We start from the raw sequence: 22,394 nt of genomic DNA, 5'->3' as shown, positions 1-22,394 counted from the left end.
TTTCATTCTGCTTGAACACTAGATGTCACTTGAGAGCCTTTCACTTATACATTCTCTTACAAACAGAACTGGAAAATTTAAAGCATGAAGTGTTTTTAGGATTCCTAAATCTATTGTACAGATGAAGAGAAGCTTCACTGATGTTTTTACCTTACGTTATACAGCGACAAAACACACACACACACAGAATGAACTGGAAGAAATTTAGAATTCTTCTAATCTCACCATTTCCTCACCTTCTTTTCTACTTCCTCATCTGCAGTTTGTGACCACACCCTAACCAACCCTCCCTGCAGCCTCTGCTTCAACTGCCAGGGCAGCCAGTTATCTCTGGGCTGTCACTAAAATGAGGATCTTTTCTAGACTGTTAACTCTAGTGCACTTTTGCTTACTACGTCACTCAAGCAAGTCACTCCACTCAGCTTCATTGTCCTCCCTGAATATGAGAATAATAATCCTCACTTGCTAAATTGTTGTGTAAACTACAAAATATACCTGCTTCCTGAGCCACCGTGGCTCGCCCTCAAAGTTCTCCCCTGCCATGCTGGAGACCTGGGTTCAATTCCTGGTGCCTGACCATGCAAAAAAAAAAAATATATATATATATATATATATATAACCTGCTAAAATCCCTACCTCGGTGACAAGAACACGGTGGTCCTCAATACATGTTAGTTTTCTTCTTGCCACTCACTGGTATGATATCTGCTTGGCAGTTGGGCAGAATAAATCTCTTACCCCAGATGTTGAAAGAATATCATGTTTTGGGAAAAGGAATTCATTTATGGAAGCAGGAAGCAGGTAGTGGTATATAACAGGGAGTGCCAGGCCCTTTTAGGAGCAGCACCCAGATGCAGACACAGCATTTATATACAGGAAGGTGACCAGTGCCAAAGAAAGCACATTTGGGTAGATTTATTAATTTATCACCAAGTCTTCTTTCCCAGACAGCCAAACTGTATAACCAAATCTGCTTTCCACGGTACCCGACCCTTTTCCTATCCCCCCAGCTCAGACCATAGGAATCCACAGAAGTTAGTGTCTCTAATGCTCACTGGAAGGAAGACAGTAGAAACCACGTCAGATCGGCCTTTCTGGGTGCCCAGCTCCTGCCTTACAGCCGAGTAGGGGACAGTTTCCCCCCAGAGCAGCTTATGACACTGCTCTAGAGTGTGCAGTTGCACTGGAGGGAAGAGGGCCCATAAGCCACAGGAAGAGAGTAATTGCAGACCTCGGAATTGGGAGGGAAACAGCCTCAGTTGCACAGAGCTGGGAGGGGGAAATGTGAGAGGGGCCCCTAAATTAAATTAATGGGAACGAGCTTGCACATAGGATGAACTGCTGCTGAACTTTCTCCAAGAAGCCTGAATCTGGCATTGTCAGAAACCTTCTTACGTTCTCCCCCGGCCCAACTCCTTTCACTTCCCTACCTTCCCTTCTTCACTCCTCCTCCTGCCCCGCCCCTCTCCGTTTCCATCTCCTCCCCGCCCATTTCTCCGCCCACACTCCTCCCCTGGGTTTTTTTTTTTTTTTTTTTCTGACTTGCCGCTTAGAGGAAATCGAAAGTGAAATTGATAAGCGCCTGCCGTCCAGTGACTACCCTGTTAAAGTGAGTTAATTTGGCCAGATTAAGGTGCCCGACCCTCCCTGGGGGCTGTTCTCCCTCCCCTTACCCAGATTTGAAGATTCTCTTCCAACCCGAGAGCCTTCTATCCGAATTGTCCTTTCTCTGCTCCTGACTTGATTGGACCCAAGCCCAGAACTTATTCCCATGCTGGACAGTGAGTATGATTTGTACCAGGAAGAAGCTGGGGCTACCCTGATGCTGACGCCAGATCTGGGAGGGGGCAGGTGAGGGTGGAAGAGCTGGGTCCTAGTCTAGCCTGCCGGGCGGCTGGGGAAACCCAGCATGAGGTATGGAGCCTTCCTTGAAGCTGAATGTTTTTTCCTCCCATCCCCCCACTTGCTCCTTGCTGGTTCAAGACCGAGCTGGCCTATACCCAAATGAAGACAGGAAGGTTTGCAGTTGCTCAGAGGAGTCCCTGTCAGGAGCCCCTGCCTGCTCCTCCTCACACCCTCAGTACACCCAGGGGCCACCCCTTCCCCAGCAGCTCAGGGGACACTCCACATCCCTGTTCCTCAATAGCAAAATCCCTAAATTTCTTCCTCCTCTATGTATATGACTCCTGCCATTATTGTAATGATTAATGAAGATGTATGCAAAGCGTGGAGCACATTCTCTGGCACACGGAGGATGGAAGGGCCATAGTAAATGGTATCTGTTATAATGATGAGCTTCTCAGCAAAATGGAGGGCTGGTGGGATAGGAGAAGATGGATAGAAAAAGCCTGAGCACTGAAGGGAATCTTTATAATAAATCACCACAAGAATTTCCAAAGTGACAGTTGGTGGAAATGGTCCTTGTGTGAAGCTGGAGACCCCATGGCCTGAGCCCCATACTTCAGCAACCCCTTCCTGGACCTCCCCGCCAACCAAATACCTAGTGGGCACACCTCAAATAGAGAAGGTGATATAATTAAATGAGTTCATCCCTCAGCCCCAGGCTGGGCACATAGTAAACCATCAGGAGTTGTTTTTTTGTTTATTTTATTTTACATAGGCAGGCACTGGGAATCAAACCCGGGTCCTCTGGCATGGCAGGCAAGCATTCTTGCCTGCTGAACCACCGTGGCCCACCCTTGTTTTGTTTTGTTTCACCTTCTTTATCATTCCATTTGAAGGACTTAAGCAACGATAGACATGGTGAAAGAATTTTAAACAGCTTTATCTTTGAGGTTCTAGACAATTTCCTCTCCCTCTTTTGTGGACTCAGTTTCCCCTTCTTTCTAACTATATCAACAGACCAGACTATGGAGGAGTCTTTGTTATTTAGGTTGTTCTCATCTTTCCTATTTTCACCCCCTCCAGTTCACTCCCCCTTATAGTTTCCTTTGAATCATTTTTATTTCCCATAACCCCTCTCTTCTTTCCTTTTTTTTTGTCTCCCCAATAGTCCCAAACAAGATCTCTGTGCTGCTGCTTAGCAGGGACGTTACCTCCATGGCCTCAGCAAAGCCCCTGGCAATGATGTGGGAAGAGGTCACGTGCCCTATCTGCCTCGATCCCCTAGCAGAACCTGTGAGCATTGAGTGCGGCCACAACTTCTGCGAAGAATGCATCTCTGAGGTGGGGAGAAACGGAGGCGCTGCCTGTCCCGTGTGCCGGAAGAAATTCCTGCTCAGGAACCTCCGGCCTAACAGGCAGCTAGCCAACGTGGTGGACAACCTCCGGCAGATCAACGTAGATGCCAAGGAGGGCACAAAGGGGGACCACTGCGAGGTACATGGAGAGAAACTTCACCTGTTCTGTGAGGGAGACAGGAAAGCCCTTTGCTGGGTGTGTGCCGAGTCCCGGAAACACCGCGATCACCCCAAGATCCCTATTGAAGAGGCTGCTCAGGATTACCGGGTAAGGCATTCACCTGGAGGCATGGACAGATGGGAAGGAGACGCTCCCCAGAGCAGGGGATGAACAAGAAGTACCCCTGGAGTTGACTGGTTGGGGAAAGGAAGGTTATTCCATGCCTAATATACCAGGGGAAATGCAAACTAAGCACAATCTTCTCAGTCCCCAGGAACAGGGACTGTGCTATGGAAAAATGCTGCAAGAATCACGTTTCCTTGTGGCTTCCCGGTTAATTAGGAACTAGTAACGCCTCCGCCCCCGCCCCCACCCCCGCCCCCACCCCCGTGACTCCAACAGTGTAGCTCTATTCCGCAAGCAAAGATCAGGCTTTTGCTCAAGTCCTTCCATCTGCAGAACTCCTACCCCACTCAGACTCTAGTACCCAGGCCTTTCTAAGAACCAATCTGAACCTCCGCATCCCACAGCGCCCCCCCTACACTTCCTGGTCTGTTTGGGGACTAACTTGCTGTCTTCCTCTCCAGGAGAAGCTCCAGGACGCTTTAGAGAAGCTGAGGAAAGAGCAGGAGTTGACTGAGAAGTTGGAAGTGGATGTTGCGAATAAGAGAACAGCCTGGAAGGCAAGAATCATGCCCTAAAACGGACCTGAGATTAGAAGCCTGGCAGGATCTAAGATCCTGGGCTCAGTAAGGCCCTAAGCACAGCTGTCTGAACAGTGACAGAGTAGGGATACGTCACTCTACAAAAACCAACCATCCTCAACTGGTGGAGGTAAAAAAGACAGAGGCTAGAAGCAGAGGCCTAATCAGACACAAATCTTGACAGTTCATGGGAGACTATGCTGAGGAGGACAAGTCATACCCCAAAGACCCCTGCACCTCTGAGCCCAGTCCCTGGCAAAGGGGTGCGTGTGAGAGGGTAGCACCGCTGCCTCTCACTGACAGAGGTATCTCAGAAGAAAAGCCCAACAGCTATGCTTCTTTTTTTTTTTCTCTCTCCAAATCGGAGTAGATATTTTAATGAAAGCAATGGTCCTGCCATTCTTTATTTCTCATAATACATATTTACAGAAAAGACTGTCCGTTTTAAATTTTTATAATTATACAACTTTTTGCAGTTGAATCAAACAATGGACATCTCAGTAACTTTTTAAAGCAGCTTCAATGTATGTGTACAACTTATGTGATGGACATTGAATAATTGGAGTAAGTTCATTTTCAAAATGAGCACCTGGAAAAAGTAATGAAGCAACTTCATTGATGACAGGATCTCTTGGGAGAGTTGATTTAAGACCTTATCTTGACCATAAATCCACAATCAATCCAACCTTTCAAACTTCATTTTAGAAATGGGTGGGAAAATAGGTGAAAGGCTCTGACTGGGCACAATTTTCTACGTAGAGTTACAGTGGCTTTTGAGTTACTTGTATTTCTGTGATTGCACATATCCTGCAAGATTATACTGATGCTGAACTATTTTGATACAGTATTACCATCTGTGGGACATTTCTAGAAAATTGCTCCTACATGTAATTTTCTTTATTGGTCCATATAAACACATGCATTTACTGATTTATAGAGATACATACTTCCTACTTCTGGATTTAATTTGACTTCTCTGTAGTGATTAGGAGAAAATACAATGGAGTGCAGAGTGCTGGCTTAAATTCCAGTTAATGCAGTTTTAAAAAAAAAAAGGAAAATCTCCCTAAGATTTTGTCGTTAGGAGAGTTTAGTTCTTGACATTAACACTTGAATCAGTGTTTTCCTTAAAAAGGCCTTGAAAAAGTTGTATCTTGAGGGGCTTTAATAAGTGTTTAACTTTGTCAGTGATTGACACTCAAATATCTGTTTCCCTTTTTAAAATCATGAATTATAAATTCCTTTTTACCAAAGGTTTAAGGCACAGTGAAACAATGAGTGTTTATACTTCACCATTTTAGACCAACTGCTATGTCTTTTAGGAAATGGCAAGAACTAAAAGGCATGTGCTTAAGGAAACCATGAAGTAGAAAAAAACAGTCTGACCAGGTGGTTGCTTGTCCAAAGTATAGGAGAATGAAAGCTTGTCTCCAGCTGGTGATGCTTTTAGTGGAGATGGGGCAGGTCAGTGATTAGAGAGGAGTGGCAGGAGCTCATGGCCAGCACATCCCAGAAGGGTAAGATTTGGGGTAAGGGAGGGGTGAGTCAGGCTGCAGTGACAAGAGGGGTATCCTACTCCAAGCAGAAGACTTTCCAGTTACTGTCAGGAGAAGGCATGCAAAGAATATAGCAAAGATTCCTTTTCTTCAGGATTTAAGAGTGGGCCAGCCTGCATTATTGCAGCAAAATGCATGCAATAGCATTATGTCTTTTAAAAACTACATACCTTAAGAGTGGTTGTGAACCTGTCATTGTGAGGGTTTTTTTTTATTTTTGGAGGGGGTGGTGGAACAGGTGTTACCCTCTCAATAACTCACTGAGAGATGAAGACCATGGGACATGTTTGGGAGGTGACTGGCTTTTAAAAGAGAGGTTGAGGAAAGTTTCTGGTGCCATAGACTGATACAGCTAAGACTGTAGGCCAGCTAACAGTGTGCCCCCACCAGTTTCAATACAGTTAGTCCTAGATACTTCATCCCACTACCTCCCTAGCAAAATTGTGCATGTATGTGTGTGTATTCTCAGACAGAACCAGAATGGTGAGTCTGCAAGGCATGGAAATAGGTACCAAGATCCATTCCTGAATCTTGAGTGATTCTGATAAAAACTGCCTCTTTCTTTCCCTTTGATACTCAAGAGAAAGGTTGAGATGCACAAAGCGAAGATTCACACAGAGTTTGTGCAGCAGAAAAAGTTCCTGGATGAAGAAGAACAGAGGCAGCTGCGGAAGCTGGAGAAAGATGAGCAAGAGCAGTTAAAAATTATGGGAGAGACTGAGGCCAGGCTGGCCCAGCAAAGCCAGACCCTGCAGGAGCTGGTCTCAGAGCTGGAGAGGAGGAGTCGGGGCTCAGCGCTAGAGCTGCTACAGGTAAGCAGCCGGGAGAGGCTCCTTTCTGAAATTCAGGGATTAACTGAAAAAAAGCCAGTGCTCTCTGGGGCTACTGTTAGAGCAAATGGTAACCTGGTCCCTGAAATTTTCTTAAAACAAACCAGAATTTTTGTTTGCATTTAAGAAATAGAAAGGTACAGATTAAGGAGGGACTATGCTTTGCAGCAATTAACAGAAATGGACATCCCTGGAAAATGCCTGCTGTAACACACACTAGGTGTGTAATCTTCTGGAGCATGGATATTACAGGCATACCTTGGATATGGTTAGGTTCTAGACCATTGCAATAAAGCGAATATTGCAATAGTGAGTCACGTGAATTTTTTGGTTTCCCAGTGCCTATAAAAGTTATGTTTACAACATACTGCAGTCTGTTAAGCATGCATTAGCATTATGTCTTTAAAAAACTACATACCTTAATTAAAAAATACTTTATTGCTAAAAAAAATGCAAGCCATCATCTCAGTATTCAACAAGTTGTAATCTTTTTGCTGGTGAAGGGTCTTAGCTTGATATTGATGGTTGTTGCCTGATCAGGGTGAAGGTTGCTGAAGGTTGGGATGGCTGTAGCAATTTCTTAAAATAAGACAATGAAGTTTGCTACATCATTTTTCGTTCACGAAAGATTTCTCTGTAGCATGCAATCGCGGTTGATAGGATTGTTTTAGTTTCCTAGGATGCTCAAAGCAATACATCAAATGGTTTGGCTTAAGCAATGAGAATTTATTCACTTACAATTAGAGCTAGGGGAATGTCCAAATCAAAGCATTATCTATCATCTATTGGTCTGTTCCTTTCTTCCAGCTTTCATTGCTTTCAGCTTCTTGCTTCCATGGCTTTCTCTTTGTCTGAATTTACAGTATCTAATAAAGGACTCCAGTAAGAGGATTAACACCTTTTCTGATTGAGGTGGGTCACACCTTAACTGAAGTAGCTTCATCAAAAAATCCTACTAACAGTGGGTTCACACCCATAGGAATAGACCAGATTTATTTTTCTAGAGGGATATACAGCTTCAAGCCATAAGCATTTTACCCACAGTAGAACTTCTTTCAAAATTGGAGTCAGTCCTCTTAAACCTTGCTACTGCTCTATTAACTAGGATGATATCATATTCTAAAACCTTTGTTGTCATTTCAGCAGTGTTCACAGCATCTTTACCAAAGGTAGATTCCATCACAAGAACCACTTTCTTTGCTCATATGTAAGCAGCAACTCCTCATTCATTAAAGTTTATCAAGAGATTGTAGCAATTCACTCACATCATCAGGCTCCACCTCTAATTCCAGTTCTCTTGCTATTTCCACCATATCTATATTTATTTCCTCCACTGATGCCTTGAAATCAACTTCTTCCAAACTCCTGTTAATGTTGACATTTTGACCTTCTCCCGTGAATCACAAAAATGGTGACTCTTTTCCAGAAGGTTTTCAACTTACTTTGCACAGATCTATTCAGAGGAATCACTATCTACGGCAGCTATAGCCTTATGAAATGTATTTTTTTGTCCTTTTTTGTTGTTCTTTTTTTTAATTAATTTATTAATTTAAAAAATTAGCAACAAAAGAACTAGAACATTAACATGTGATCATTCCGTTCTACATATATAATCAGTAATTCACAATATCATCACTTAGTTGTAGATTCATCATTTCTTAGAACATTTGCATCAATTCAGAAAAAGAAATAGAAAGACAACAGAAAAAGAAATAAAATGAAAACAGAAAAAAAAGATTATATATGCCATACCCCTTACCCCTTGCTTTCACTGATCACTAGCATTTCAAACTAAATTTATTTTAACATTTGTTCCCCCTATTATTTATTTTTATTCCATATGTTCTACTCGTCTGTTGACAAGTTAGATAAAAGGAGCATCAGACACAAGGTTTCCACAATCACACAGTCACATTGTGAAAGTTTTATCATTATTCAATCAAGAAACATGGCTACTGGAACACAGCTCCACATTTTCAGGCAGTTCCCTCCAGCCTCTCCATTACATCTTGGATAACAAGGTGATATCTACTTAATGTGTAAGAATAACCTACAGGATAACCTCTCGACTCTGTTTGGAATCTCTCAGCCATTGACACTTTGGCTCATTTCACTCTTCCCCCTTTTGGTCAAGAAGGTTGAAATGTATTTCTTAAATAATAAGAATTGAAAGTAGAAAACACTCCTTTATCCATGGGCTACAGAATGGACATTATATTAGCAGGCATGAAAACATGAATCTCATTGTACATCTCCATCTTGGGTGACTAGAGTTCATTGCTTTCAAATGATTTCTGTTCGTTAACAGTAATCTATTTTTCTGAGCAGTAAGTCTCAACAGTGTGCTTAAAATATTCAATAAAGGTCTGTGTGATGGTGGCTCAGCAGGCAGAATTCTCACCTGCTGGGAGACCTGGGTTCGATTCCCAGTGCCTGCCCATGCAAAAATTATATATATTCAATAATAAACCATGTTATAAATAGATGCATTCTCATCCAGGCTTTGTTGTACCATTTATGCATATAGGTGGTATAATTCTTAAAGGTCCTAGGATTTTCAAAATGGTAAATGAGGACTGGCTTCAACTTTGAAGTCACCAGCTGCATTAGCCCCTAACAAGAGAGTCAGCCTGTCCTTTGAAGCTTTGAAGCCAGGCATTGACTTCTGTTCTCTAGCTATGAAAATCTTGGATAGCATCTACTGCCAACAGAAGCCAGTTTAGTCTACATTGAAAATCTGTTGTTTAGTGTAGACATCTTCATCGATTATCTTAGCTAGATCTTCTGGATAACTTGCTGCAGCTTCTACATTAACACTTACCCTTTTACCTTGCATGTTCATGATTTGAAGATGGTATCTTTCTTTAAACCTCAGAAGCAACCTCTGCTAGCTACAGACTTTTCTTCTGCAGCTTCCTCTCCTCTCTCAGCCTTCATAGAATTGCGGAGTCAGGGCCTTATTGTGGATTAGGCTTTGGCTTAAGAGAATGTTGTCAGTGATTTGATTTTTCTCTGCAGACCACTAAAACTTTCTCCAGACCAGCAATATGTCTGTTTTTCTTACCCTTTGTCTATTCATTAGAGTACCACTTTTAATTTTCTTGAACTTTTCCTTTACATTCACAGCTTGGCCGTTTGGCACAAGAGGCCTAGCTTTCAGCCTGTCTCGGTTTTGGACATCTTTTCCTCGCTAAATTTACTGATTTTTAGCTTTTGATTTAAAAGAGGGGGGGTGATACTCTTCCTTTCACTTGAACACTTAGAGGCCATTGTAGGGTTGTTATCAGCCTAATTTCAGTATTTCTGCATCTCAGGAAATAGGGATGCCCAGGGAAAGGGAGAGAGATGGGAACAGTCAGTGGAGAAGTCAGGGACACACACATTTATGGATTAAGTTTGCCTTCTCATGTGGATGTGGTTTGTGGTGCCCCAAAACAATTACAATAGTAGCAGCACAGATCATTGATATAATAATAATGAAAGAGTTTGAAATATCACAAGAGTTACCAAAGTGTGGCATGCAAACCAGAAATGAACACACACTGTTAAAAAATGGCCCTGATAGACTTGCTCGATAGAGGGTTGCCACAATCCTTCAATTTGCAAAAAAAATGCAATATCTGTGAAGGGTCGTAAAATGAAGTATACTGGTATAATATTACCTGTTTTAAAGGATTTTTGTGAGGATTAAAGGAGAGAATCCCCTGAGGCTCTTAGATGATGTCTAGCACATGGGAAGATTTTAATAAATGTAATACAGCTAAAAACATAGAACTAAAAATTAAACAGTAGCCTAGCCTCAGCCCTACCACCGAGTCTCTCCATAAGTACAGGTTAAGTAATTTTCCTCTCCTAGAGCTAATTTATCCATCTGTAAAACAAGAGGCTGCTGGGGAGACTAAATAACACAGAATTCCCAAAATTTAATTATAAATTTATCATCTTCACAATTTCTGCCACTTCTGTGAACTAAATTATTTGAGCATGCCATTTTTCTTTTGAATTGTCTCACTCCTTTATCTGAATAAAATCAGCTTAAGAGGAAATTTTTCTAAGCAATAATTTGTGATGTTATGTTTTTCTAACTTATTTAATAACAATAGCAGCTGCAGGCTTCAAAGTATTACATATTAAAGGCCAGACATGAGGTTTTAGCTCATTGAATCCTTCATGAAAACACAAATAGGGAAGTTCTGTGTTATCCCCATTTCATAGATGAGGAAACTAAGACACAGAGATAATAAGAGATTAGTGAGAAATAAAAGTGAAACAGTTAAGTAACCTGATCTAGTTCACCCAATTAGTAAGAAATAGAGCGAAAAATAAAATACGTACAGAGCTATTTTTTTTAATTCATCAATGTATGTTCTATGTAAAATCATCTCACCTTCACCAATGATATATTTGTCTTCACTTTGAGAAACTGTGGACTAGGTGGTCTCAGTAGTCCCTTCTGCTCTACTGTTCTACAGGTTTTCTTTCCCCACTGCTTCTCACCATCTCTCAGTCTGATGTAGTCATGGAGAGATTTCTTTCGTGCAAAAAGTCCCACGGTTTGAGCTGACCTGACAGGCTCTCTTCTGCCCATTATCTTGCTTCTTGCCCCACTTTGAACCTGACTTTACAATACAGTTTTGACTGTATTGTCAAATAAACCTGCCACTTGCCATGTGAGGGCTCCCAGCCCCCAGAATATTCTCAGATGATTTGACTTCACATACATGAGGAGGCAACATTAAGTTCAGCACTGGACAGAGCTTTGACCAGCAACAGCCCGCTCCTCCAAACAGCTGAAGCCCAAAGAGAGACAGCTGTTTCTGGACCCCTAACTTGACCATTCACCCTCTCCAATTACCTCAGCCTCAGCCAGACTGGGCTCTTTTTCTCCCCACCATCTGGTCTTTCTAATTCCTTTTCTGAGTCAAAGTCCTTAAACTGATGATCCTTTCTCGAGCTACAAATCACACCCATGCTGGGTTCCTGGTTACCCACAAGCATCCACACAAACTCTCTGCTCCAAGCATAGTCAGAAATGTTTTTAGAGCCTTGGCCTAGAGGAAGGGGGTAGAATAGTGCCCTGGGGACCACAGGTGGGTATCACATTGCATCACCCACAGGACTGAAGTCTCAATGGTGAACCAGTGACTCCTGAACTCACTCTCTGCCTCTTTTTTTCCTTAGGATGTGGGAAGTATCCTGGAAAGGTAAGAGGAGGTATACTTTGTTGGGGGTGAGGGTGTAAGAAGCATATATACTTATGAAAAAGGATATTGAATTAGATAGAAAAACCTGCACCAAAGTTATTCCCTGTCTTCAGGACTATTTTCAAAGGTCTGATCATCCATAAAATATTTTCTGGTTTCAGAAGGCTAAGCAGTGGGCAGCTCAGTTGGTGAGTTGCCCAAACTGATTAGAGTATAACATCTTCACAAATTAGAGATAGAAAAATTCTGGGAAGTTCCCCTTCTGGGATTCCTTTTCTCAGTGGAAGCTAACCAGATACAAACTTCCCCCCCAAAAAAAAAAACCAAAGTAAGACCCACAGTAAAAGCATGAACCCTTGAGGTCCCTTACCAAAGTGATTCATCTATATCAGATGCTTTACCTGTATAATTAAACAGAATATGCTTGCATGGTGACCTCAGACTTGGAGAAGAAATACAGCCTCTCCACATGCTGCAAAGCCTCCTGTAACCAGGAACTCCTGGATAGGAGATAGGAGATAAATCCTACATCTTTTGTCTCCTAGCCCGAAGGACCTGAACATAGGAGATGTTTGTAAATTTGCATTGAATTCGATTATCAGAGTCGTCCATGAGGGAGGTTGTAGCATTAGGGTTACGGGAGGGAACAGTAGGAGTCGAAGATGGGGATCTCAGACTCTGCTTCCCCAGGAGTCAGGCCTGGAAGCTGGAGGACCTGGATACTGTCTCTCCAGACCTGGAAAGTGTGTGCTGGGTCCCAGGGCTGAAGAAGATGTTGAGGACATGTGCAGGTGAGGAGCGTACTAGGAGTTGGGACTGGCCTGAGTAGAAGGGAAATGGGATAATAGGGGTGCAGAGCAGACTCCCAGGGTGTCGAGTTGAGGTGACAAGTCAGAATGGGTAGGGGGGTAGAGAGGAAGATGGGAAAGGTGGTTCCTCACTGATCAGAGCCAGAAATGGCTGGGCTGTCATAATCCTCACGTTCTGAGGCTTGGGGTCCCCCCCCTCCTCCTGGTCCTGTGGTTTGCAGAAACCCTCCACCACAGGCACAAGGTGGCTGCCCCCTCCGAGGCTTGCAGCACTTTCCAGGCCTGACTGTGGTCCTCTCTCTGCAGTACACATCACTCTGGATCCAAACACCGCCAATCCGTGTCTCATCCTTTCAGGGGATCGGAGGCAAGTGAGACTTGGAGACACCCGGCAGGATGTACCTGAAAATGAAGAGAGATTTGATAGTTTCCCCATGGTCCTGGGTGCCCAGCACTTTGACTCTGGAAAAGTTTACTGGGAGGTCGATGTCACGGGCAAGGAGTCCTGGGACCTGGGGGTTTGTAGAGACTCTGTAAAGAGAAAGGGGCATTTTATGCTCAGCTCCATGAATGGCTTCTGGGCAATTTGGTTGTGGAACAAACAAAAATATGAGGCCAGCACCTACCCGCCGACTCCCCTCCACCTTCAGGTACCTCCACGCCAGGTTGGGATCTTCCTGGACTGTGAGGCCAGTACTGTTTCCTTCTACAACATCACTGACCATGGCTCCCTCATCTACACCTTCTCTGACTGTTCCTTCACTGGACCTCTGAGGCCCTTCTTCAATCCTGGTTTCAATAACACAGGAGAAAACTCAGCCCCTCTGTCCCTCTGTCCTCTGAGGGTGGGAAAGGGAGGGATCCCCTGATGGCTAATGACCGTCTCCTGGACATTGCCACCCACCCCGCCTCGCATACCCTCTCTCAGCCACTGACTCTGCCTCTTTTTCCCATTAGCTTTGATCTACCTCTGCCTCTGCAGAGATCTCAGAATCACAAAAAGTGGGTTTGTGTAGGGAGGTCACTGAATGCCAATGTCATATGGCCTTAAACATGAATATACCTGCCTTTGATTGTTCATGATTGCCTCCAGGGAAACAAACTACTTGTGTTATGGCCCAAATTCATCTGGATCAGTCAAAAGTGTGTTTCTGCCATCTTTACATGACTCAAGTTTTTGTTTTCTTCTCTCCATCTTCGCAGCCAGTACATCTGGTCAGATCTATCTAGATTTACTGAAGGGCTTCCCAAGAGAATTTTGCCTTAGTCTGTCCCATTCAGTCCCTGTTTCTCTTCTGCATCTAGGATTATCTTTCTTACACACATACATCTGATCATCAGTGACTGTACATTACTTATAGGAAAACAGCTATATGTTTTAAAGAAAGGTTAATTTTGCCTGCCTTAGATTGCCAATGCTCACCACCCAGCATGCTGTGCCCCACCACCCTCCAATCTGAAATTTTTGCCAACTCTGAGCATGCTTAATATTGATGTAGCTTTGATATGGCACACAATGTTCTTGCCTGGATTGCCCGGATTGCCCTCCCCTCTTCTAAATCTGGAATATTTGGTCCTCAACTATAAGGCCCAGGTCAAGACTATCTTCTCTCATCAGTGCACAAATGGATGTCACCTAGACACAATGAGGGAACTCTGGGTTTTGAAGGACAAAATCCTATGGCTAGAATAGCTCTCTGGATCTCAGCATCTCTGAGCATTTCAGTTACTGCCAGACCCGCTTAATGTGAAGCACACTTGCTGCGACATATTGTCTCTCAGCCTCCTGATTCTGCTTTGGTAAGTCTCTCCAGACAAGCATACAGGCCCTGCTCTGTGCTGGGCCCTGAGGTGAAGTACCCATGACTTCTCTGGGCCCTCGATGGAGGCAGCTGGGATATCAGGGAGACTTAGCCACCTATAGAGCCAGTTGAAAAGGAGTCCTGGGTCCTGGGGTGGTGTACTCTGAGGAGAGTGTAGGAGTTGGGGCTGGACCACGTTATTGCTGTGCTTAGTACAGTGCCAGGCACAAAGCAGGTGCTCAGAAATGATTTCATGGAAAGTACATTGGGATTCCAGGGATGCTTACGAGGATCTCAGAACTCATGGTGGTTATGTTTGTGGCATCTCATATTTTTTATCTTCTCTGTTCTCACTCATGGGTTTTCATTCAACATCCCCTGAAACTGTCACTTGCTTTTCACCTTCTTCCCTGCCATCCCTAACAGTACAGGAACAGGTCATCCTCTCATTCTTTGTAAAGAGGACACAATCACATGCAGCTAGAAGCAGGTTGAGAGGGTGTCTAGAGAAGCTTACAACTAACTTAATTTTGTGGTATTTATTTCTTAAGATATAAATAAATGAAGCTGGTAACTTTTTCCAATTAGCAAGATATTCTTGGGAATTAGGAAGAATTAGGGCCACAAGAAGCCATGGAGACCTCAATTCAAAATTAAACGGGCTCAAAGAAAAAAGAATTAAATGGGCCTGATTCTGAAGTCTGTGGGAAGATAATGGAGTAGGAAGCTCCAGAAATCATTCCCTTTACCAAAACAACTATTGAATTGGCAGGAACTGTCTGAATCAACTATTTTGAAACTCCAAAGTCTCTAGAACACTGTGCAGCATCCAAGGAGGAGTGAGAGGAAGAAGCTGGTAAATTGTAGTAAATACTTATGAATTTTACCCTCCCCCAAGTGGCCTCAATTCCCCACGCCCCAGCCTCGCAGCTGGCAGTAGTGGGCACTACAACTCCAGCTCCTAGATTAGTGTGTTGGTGCCAGGGTGATACACAAAGACCTAGTGAAACCCCAGAGGTGTGTGGTATGATACCATATCACTGCTTTTGATCAGTATTTCAGGTCACAGGGTCAACTCTCAAGAGGACCATTGTTCCAACCCTCCTTGGGCAAAAAGGAAGAGGAACCTTAAAGATAGTCACCTTCTTAAAAACTATAGGAAACAGAGGGCGGCATTATCTAGACAAGTGCTGAATTAAGAAAATGAAGCTTCAAAGCCAAAGAAGGTCCAGGTACCCTTGCTGACCCCTCTCCCACCTCTCCACAACATACTGAGTCCCTGGTCCTGTTCCAGAGGGAACAAAGTTGCCTCTGTGTGCATACAGGGGTCCATGTATGTCAGTGCCGATTTATCAGATGGAATTCTGAGGGGCTGAGCCAGGGAACTTGGTTTAGGCTCACCCTCCCAGAGTTTGTCCTGAGGGCAAAGCAACATCTTACAGAAATCTGGGCCAGTATGGGCAGCAATCAAGTTGAAGCAACCTGAGGCTAAGGACTTGGTTAAATCACACAAGAGAGCACCCAGGAAGGGATGCAAGTCTATCTCAAAGAGAGTAGAGGTAGCCTTCACTTGAAGGCGTGTTGGTTGTAAAAGGGAATTTCCAAGACCACTAGCAAGCGCAAGCCCAGGAGAAGGAGGCTTAGAGAAAACAGAGAGGCCCCTGCATTTTGCATTTGCCTGGCTGATCATCTTGATAGGAAAACTAAGTGCTGAAGGAGACCACCAACCAAAGCAGATCCAATTTGCAAAAGATAATGAAAGGTGATTTTTGCTTTGCTTTGTTTTGATTAGCTCCTGGCATTCAAAAATATTGCTATCTACTCACTAGTTGGATACAGACTTAAGAAATAAACAGCAAATGGACTACATGACTAGAGTGGATTCAAAATCTTAAAATGTACAGTGTATAGAAAATAAAAGGTTACAAGACAAAGAAACAAAATGATCTATCAGATAGAAATCCCACAGATTCCTGCCAATACATTTAAAAACTTAAACCTGCATCTGCTCCCACCTACCACTTCTTATAATGGATGAACCTTCTCCAATCAAAGAATTATCCCTCTGTTTGTTATCTGAACATCATCAAAAAGAAAAGGCTAACCTGATATGTCACAGTTGGTTTAAGGCTAAAACTTACAGTATCTGCCTTGTCTGGTAAAATGCAAGCTGCCCTACTGAGAAGAATCCCAGACACCTGGAGAAAGTAAATGCAAATTCTTCTTAGTGGGAAAAACCCTTATCCAAATCCCATATGATACACACAGAAAGTACCAAAATTAAAGGTATAAACCGCATGAGGAAACAAGTCACCTTGAGAAAGACTCAGAAGAAAAGGAAAAGAAAAAAAAAACTAGAATAATAAAACACATGAGAATAACAAAAATTGGAGTTATTTGATTGAGGATTAAGTATGTTTAAAATAGCCAACGAAATAAAATGTTGAATTAAAATGAAGAGATGGTTAAAGCCAATATTAAAAAGAACCAAATATGTCAAATGAATAGAATGGAATTATTGAATTAAAAATGTAATCCTTAAATTTATAAAAATTAAAACTCAGTACTGGTTAAATAGCAGAGAAGATGGAGCAAAATACTTGAAGATAGATTAGAAAAAATTATCCAGACTGCAATATGCACAAAGATATAAACAGGAGATGAAAAAAATAGATTAAATAACTTGGAAGATAGACAGTCTCCTAAAAAAATCATAAATATATTAGATATAACTGGGCTACACAAATCACTAAAAATTCAGAAATTATCCGATTCTATGGAAACCATTCTATGGTTAAAGGGCATCTATATGAAAATGGTGCAGCTGCTGTGGGGAAGAGTATGACAGTTCTCAAGTATAAAATTATCATATGATCCAGCAATCCCTTGTACATATATACCCACAAAAATTGAAATCAGGGACTCAAACAGATATTTGCACACCAATGTTCACAGCAGCATTATTTATAATTGCCAAAAGATGGAAGCAACCCAAGTGTCTATTAACAGATGAATGGATAAATAAAATATGGTATGTAAACACAATGGAATACTATTCAGTCATGTAAAAGAATGAAATACCAACACATGGGACAACACTGAAGACACCATGATGAAGAAAAATCAGACACAAAAGAACAGATATTGTATGATCTCCACTTATATGAAATTAAGAATACCAGGTTACCAGGGGCCAGAGTGGGGATAGAGTATGGGGATTTAATTCTTAATTGATACAGAGTTTCTGTTTGGGTGATGGAAAAGTTTTGGTGATGGTAACACAACATTGTGAATATAATTAATATCACTGAATTATATGCCTGAATGTAGGAGAGATTTTAGGTGGTATATATGTTGCTAGAACAAAAAGCTTTTAACATGCCAACCATAAGACTACAACACAGTGAACCCTAATGTAAATGGACCATGGCAAATAGTATATCATAATATTTTCCCATAAATTGTGACAAAGGAACCACACTAATGCAAAATCTTAAAAAATGGGGAACAGATAGCTGGGAAATCTTTATTTTAAGCATAATCTTTCTGTAAATCTATAATTTCTCTAATAAAAACTTTAAAAATAAAAATAAAGGCATATACCTAAACTATAATGCACAAAATGCTTGTGATTAAATGATATGAAATTATTTACTAAGCAAACCTTAACCAAAAGAATATTTTGTAGCTATATTCATATTCAATTATGCAACATACTAATATAATCTCAAAATTGACACATTTAGGAGATAGAGCTGTTCCAGAGCAAAAATGAATAGATCTACAAGAACTAGCAAATTCATAATCACTGTGGGATCTTTTAACAATTTTAGCGATAAGTGCTGAATAATTTTTTTAAACTAGTATATGGAAGATTTGAATAATACCAATGTGCTGGTTTGAAAGGATGTATGGACCCTAGAAAAGCCATGTTTTAATCAAAATCCCATTTCATAAAGGCAAAATAATCCCTATTCAATACTGTATGTTTGAAACTGTAATCAGATCATCTCCCTGGAGATGTGATTTAATCAAGAGTGGTTGTTAAACTAGATTAGGTGATGACATGTCTCCACCCATTTGGGTGGGTCTTGATTAGTTTCTGAAGTCCTATAAAAGAGGAAACATTTTTGAGAAGGAGATTCGGAGAGCACAGAGAATGCTGCAGCACCATGAAGCAGAGAGTCCATGAGCCAGCGACCTTTTGGAGATGAAGAAGGAAAACGCCTCCCGGGGAGCTTCATGAAACTGGAAGCCAGGAGAGAAAGCTAGCAAATGACGCTGTGTTCGCCATGTGCCCTTCCAGCTGAGAGAGAAGCCCTGTGTTCACCATGTGCCTTCTCACTTGAGAGAGAAACCCAGAACTTCATCGGCCTTCTTAAACCAAGGTATCTTTCCCTGGATGGATGCCTTTGATTGGACATTTCTATAGACTTGTTTTAATTGGGACATTTTCTCAGCCTCAGAACTTTAAACTAGCAACTTATTAAATTCCCCTTTTTAAAAGCCATTCTGTTTCTGGTATATTGCATTCTGGCAGCTAGCAAACTACAACAACCACTTATAAGCTTGTTCTGCTGAGCCTATGTAGAAACTTGCTCCTGGAGAGAATCGAGAGAAAATGGCATAGTAGGAAGCTCCAGGAACCACTCCCTCCAAAATCCAATGACTGAACTTGTAGCAACTCTCTGAATTCAGCATTTTGAGACTCCAGTGTCTAATGGAACACAGTGGAACATCTAGGGAAAAGCAGGAGGAAGAGGCTGGTAAGTTTCAGTAAATAACAGTAAGTCCCACCCCCCCTGCCGTGGAGACTGTAGCTTGAGCTCCTGGTGGAACTTACTGGTAGCTAGGTGGGACATTAAAGAGCTAATGTTCCAAATGCCAGAGCTACGTGGTCTGATCACTGACGACTGCTTTTGATCAGCTACTTCAGAAGCCCAGGACCAGCTCTGAAGGTGGCCGTTGTTCCAGCCCCACTCAAGTGGAGGCAGCAAAGCAATAGGAAACATAGTAACCTTCCTCAGAACTACAGAAAACAAAGGCTCTGTTAACTAGGCATTCTACATAGATGAACAAAATCCAGACACAGAGAGAGAGAAAGCCAAGGAAGCAAGCTTAAATCCATGAAACCTAGAAGTAAAAGGAGAGACAACAGATGCAGCTGGGTGTCTTGCCATGTGACAGAAGAGCCAAGGATTGCTGGGCAGCCAGTCTTCAGGAAGAAATCATCTACTTAGGGACGCCTTGATTTGGACATTTTCCTGGCCTCAAATCTGGGAGCAGATAAATTCCAATTGTTTAAGCCAAACCACTTCATGGTGTTTGCTTAAGATCCAAGGAAACTAAAACAAATGGGAATACTTCCTAACTCATGCTATGAGACCAACATCACCCTTATACCAAAGTAGATAAAGACACCACAAGGAAAGAATGCCACAGACCAATATCGCTTATGAAGATAGATGCAAAAATCTTCAGCAAAATACTAGCAAACCATACATCAGGACATCAAAAGAATTATACACCATGACCAAGTAGGATTCATTCCAGGTATGCCAGGTTGGATCAACATAAGAAAATCAATAAATGAAATACACCACATAACAGAATAAAGGGAGAAAACTACATGATCATCTAAATTGATGCTGCAAAGGCATTTGACAAAATCCAGCATCCCTTCTTGATAAAAACTTATAAAACTAGGAATTGAAGGAAACTTACTCAACATGGTAAAGGATACCTATGAAAAACCACAGTTAACATAATACTCAGTAGAGAAAGACTGACAGCTTTTCCTCCAACAACACAAGCAAGAAAAAGATGCCCACTGTCACCACTATTATTCAGTTATGTACTGGGTGTTCTCGCTAGGGCATTTAAACCAGAGAAAGAAATAAAAGGCATCCAAATTGGAAAGAAAGAAGTAAAACTTTCCCTATTTACAGATGACAAAATCCTATATACGGAGAATCCTGAAAAATCTACAAGGCTCCTGGAATTAAATGAGGTCAGCAAAACGTCAGAGTACATGATCAACACCCAAAAATCAGTACTATTTCTATATACTAGAATTGAAAAATCTAAAGAGGAAACCATGGGGAAAAATTCCATTTACAATAACTACTAAAAGAATGAAATGTCTAGGATGAAACCAAACCAAGGTTGTAGAGGACTTACACAGAAAACTATAAAAATTGTTAAAAGAACGTTTAAAAAGACAAATAATGGAAACAAATTCAGTGTTCATGGATTAGAAGACTAAGTAGTGTTCAGATGTCAATTCCACCCCAAAGCAACTGATGGATTCAATGCAGTCCAAGTCAAAATTCCAAAAACCTTCTTTGCAGAAATATAAAAGTCAATTCTCAAAATTATGCTGAAGGGCAAGGAGACCCAAATAGCTTTTGCATTCTTGAAAAAGGATGAAACTGAAGACTCGCACTTTCTGTAAAAGTTATTACAAAGCCACAGTAATCAAAACAGCACAGTATTACACAAGGAAAAACATATAGACCAATGGAACTGAATTGTGAGTTTGAAAATTGACCCTCACATTTATGGACAAAAAATCTACTCAGTGGAAAAAGAATAGTCTTTTTTACTGGGAAAACATCGTGCAAAAGAATGAAAGTAGACCCCTATGTTTTATCATATATAAAAATGAACTCAAAATGGATTACAAACCCAAAAATAACCAAAACAATGAGACTAGAGGAAAAAGTAGGATAGCATCTTCAGGACCTTGTGTCATTTAGTGATTTTTTAGATTTCACACCCAAAGCACAAGCAACAAAAGATAAAAAACAGATAAATGGGCTCTCATCAAAATTAAAAACCTTTGTTTAGCAAAGGACTTTATCATGAAGTTAAACAGACAATATAGTTAATGGTAGAAAATATGTAGAAACCATATATTCAATATGAGTTTAACATCCAGGACATATTAAAAATTCTTTACATCAACAATAAAAATACAAACAAGCCATTTTAAAAATAGACCAAATACTTGAATAGACATTTCTACAAAGAAGATATAAAAATGGCCAAATAACTAGATAAGTCCTGAGATGCAGAGGGGCCAGCCTCTCCAAAACATCAACTAGTTCCATCGCCTTATCCCATATTTATTGACAACCCCTTCCAACATGAAAAAGTTAGTATGGGCATAACCCAAATATTCCTAAAGATTGGAATAAGGGTCAAAGGAGAAGGCAGAGTTATAACAGAGAAGTTAGGATCTAACAACTGATTGTGACCACTGAATCATTATATTGATATCTCTTTTTAGTCTCCAGTGTCTTGGAACAGTTAGAAGGAAAAACCTGTAATTGTGGAACTGTAACCCATGCCAAACTTCAAAATTTGTTCTACAACTACTTGTTAAAATGTATTTTGAAATTTATTGCTTTTTTTGCATATATGTTATATTTCACAATAATAATAGCAAATTAATTAAAAAGGACACAGGGGCCCACTACCCAGAGACGAGACTATTTAGACACCAAAATAAATACTGATTGCAAAGGGAAAAAGTGGCCAAACAGCACTAGCTGTTAATGAAATGCAAATGAAAATCACAAGATGCCACCTCATAGACACCAAGTGACTACTACTAAAAAATGAAAAATTACAAATTTTGGTGGGGATGTGGATCACAGTCATTGCTAGTGAGAATTTAAAATGGTGCAGCCATTGTAAAAGACAGTTTGGTGGTTCCTCAAACAGTTAAGTATAGAATTACTATATGGCCTAGCAATCCCACTTCTAGGTATATACCCAAAAGAACTGAAAATAGGGAATCAAAAAGATATTTGGACACAAATGTTCACAGTGGAATTATTCACAATCATTAAAAGATAGAAGCGAGGAAAAAAAAAAGATAGAAGCAACCCAAGTGACCAGCAACTGACAAATTAATAAACAAAATGTGGTATATATACACAATGGAATATTTTTTAGCCATAAAAAGGAATGCAGTTCTGATACAAGTGACAACAAGGTTTCAGGACGTATCTGGACCAGGTACCCAGTACTTTTTGATTATCTGCTTAATATACTCTAGATACATCCAGGCATTACAATCTATACAAGATTAAAGGTCCTCTTTCTTATTCTGGGCTCCCTGT

The 22,394-nt window shown here is 41.3% G+C and overlaps 1 protein-coding gene and 1 long non-coding RNA gene across 3 annotated transcripts in view; one reads left to right on the top strand and one right to left on the bottom strand.

Annotated features, from left to right (window-relative positions):
* Positions 1 to 1,541: 1,541 nt before the first annotated feature.
* Positions 1,542 to 21,710, top strand: TRIM21 (tripartite motif containing 21). Of its 2 annotated transcripts, none has more exons than XM_077113775.1 (7): positions 1,542 to 1,609; positions 3,014 to 3,468; positions 3,948 to 4,043; positions 6,202 to 6,432; positions 11,632 to 11,654; positions 12,345 to 12,445; positions 12,770 to 21,710. In XM_077113775.1, the coding sequence occupies exons 2-7, from the start codon at positions 3,061 to 3,063 to the stop codon at positions 13,330 to 13,332; spliced, it is 1,422 nt and encodes a 473-aa protein (XP_076969890.1). In that variant the 5' UTR covers positions 1,542 to 1,609; positions 3,014 to 3,060; the 3' UTR covers positions 13,333 to 21,710. The 2 variants fall into 2 exon arrangements, with proteins under 2 accessions (XP_076969890.1, XP_076969889.1); XM_077113774.1 differs by having other exon boundaries at positions 1,567 to 1,781.
* LOC143644582 (uncharacterized) overlaps positions 11,482 to 22,394 on the bottom strand; it is a 67,655-nt gene continuing 56,742 nt past the window's right edge. Inside the window, exons 3-4 of the long non-coding RNA XR_013156761.1 lie at positions 12,056 to 12,865; positions 11,482 to 11,646 (exon numbers count right to left, since the gene is read on the bottom strand). This is a non-coding gene — a long non-coding RNA (uncharacterized LOC143644582). The remainder of the gene's footprint in view (positions 11,647 to 12,055; positions 12,866 to 22,394) is intronic.

This window comes from Tamandua tetradactyla, chromosome 8 (assembly GCF_023851605.1).
Source record: "Tamandua tetradactyla isolate mTamTet1 chromosome 8, mTamTet1.pri, whole genome shotgun sequence".
NCBI classification, from domain to species: domain Eukaryota; kingdom Metazoa; phylum Chordata; class Mammalia; order Pilosa; family Myrmecophagidae; genus Tamandua; species Tamandua tetradactyla.
The sequence above is the reverse complement of the archived record's forward strand: the minus strand, read 5'-3'. Positions and strand labels throughout refer to the sequence as shown.

Excerpts from the sequence above, each read along its gene's own strand:
- TRIM21 (XM_077113774.1), top strand. Across the intron at positions 11,655-12,344 it reads GTGGGAAGTATCCTGGAAAG|GAGTCAGGCCTGGAAGCTGG; the intron begins GTAAGAGGAGGT and ends CTGCTTCCCCAG. Across the intron at positions 12,446-12,769 it reads GATGTTGAGGACATGTGCAG|TACACATCACTCTGGATCCA; the intron begins GTGAGGAGCGTA and ends CTCTCTCTGCAG.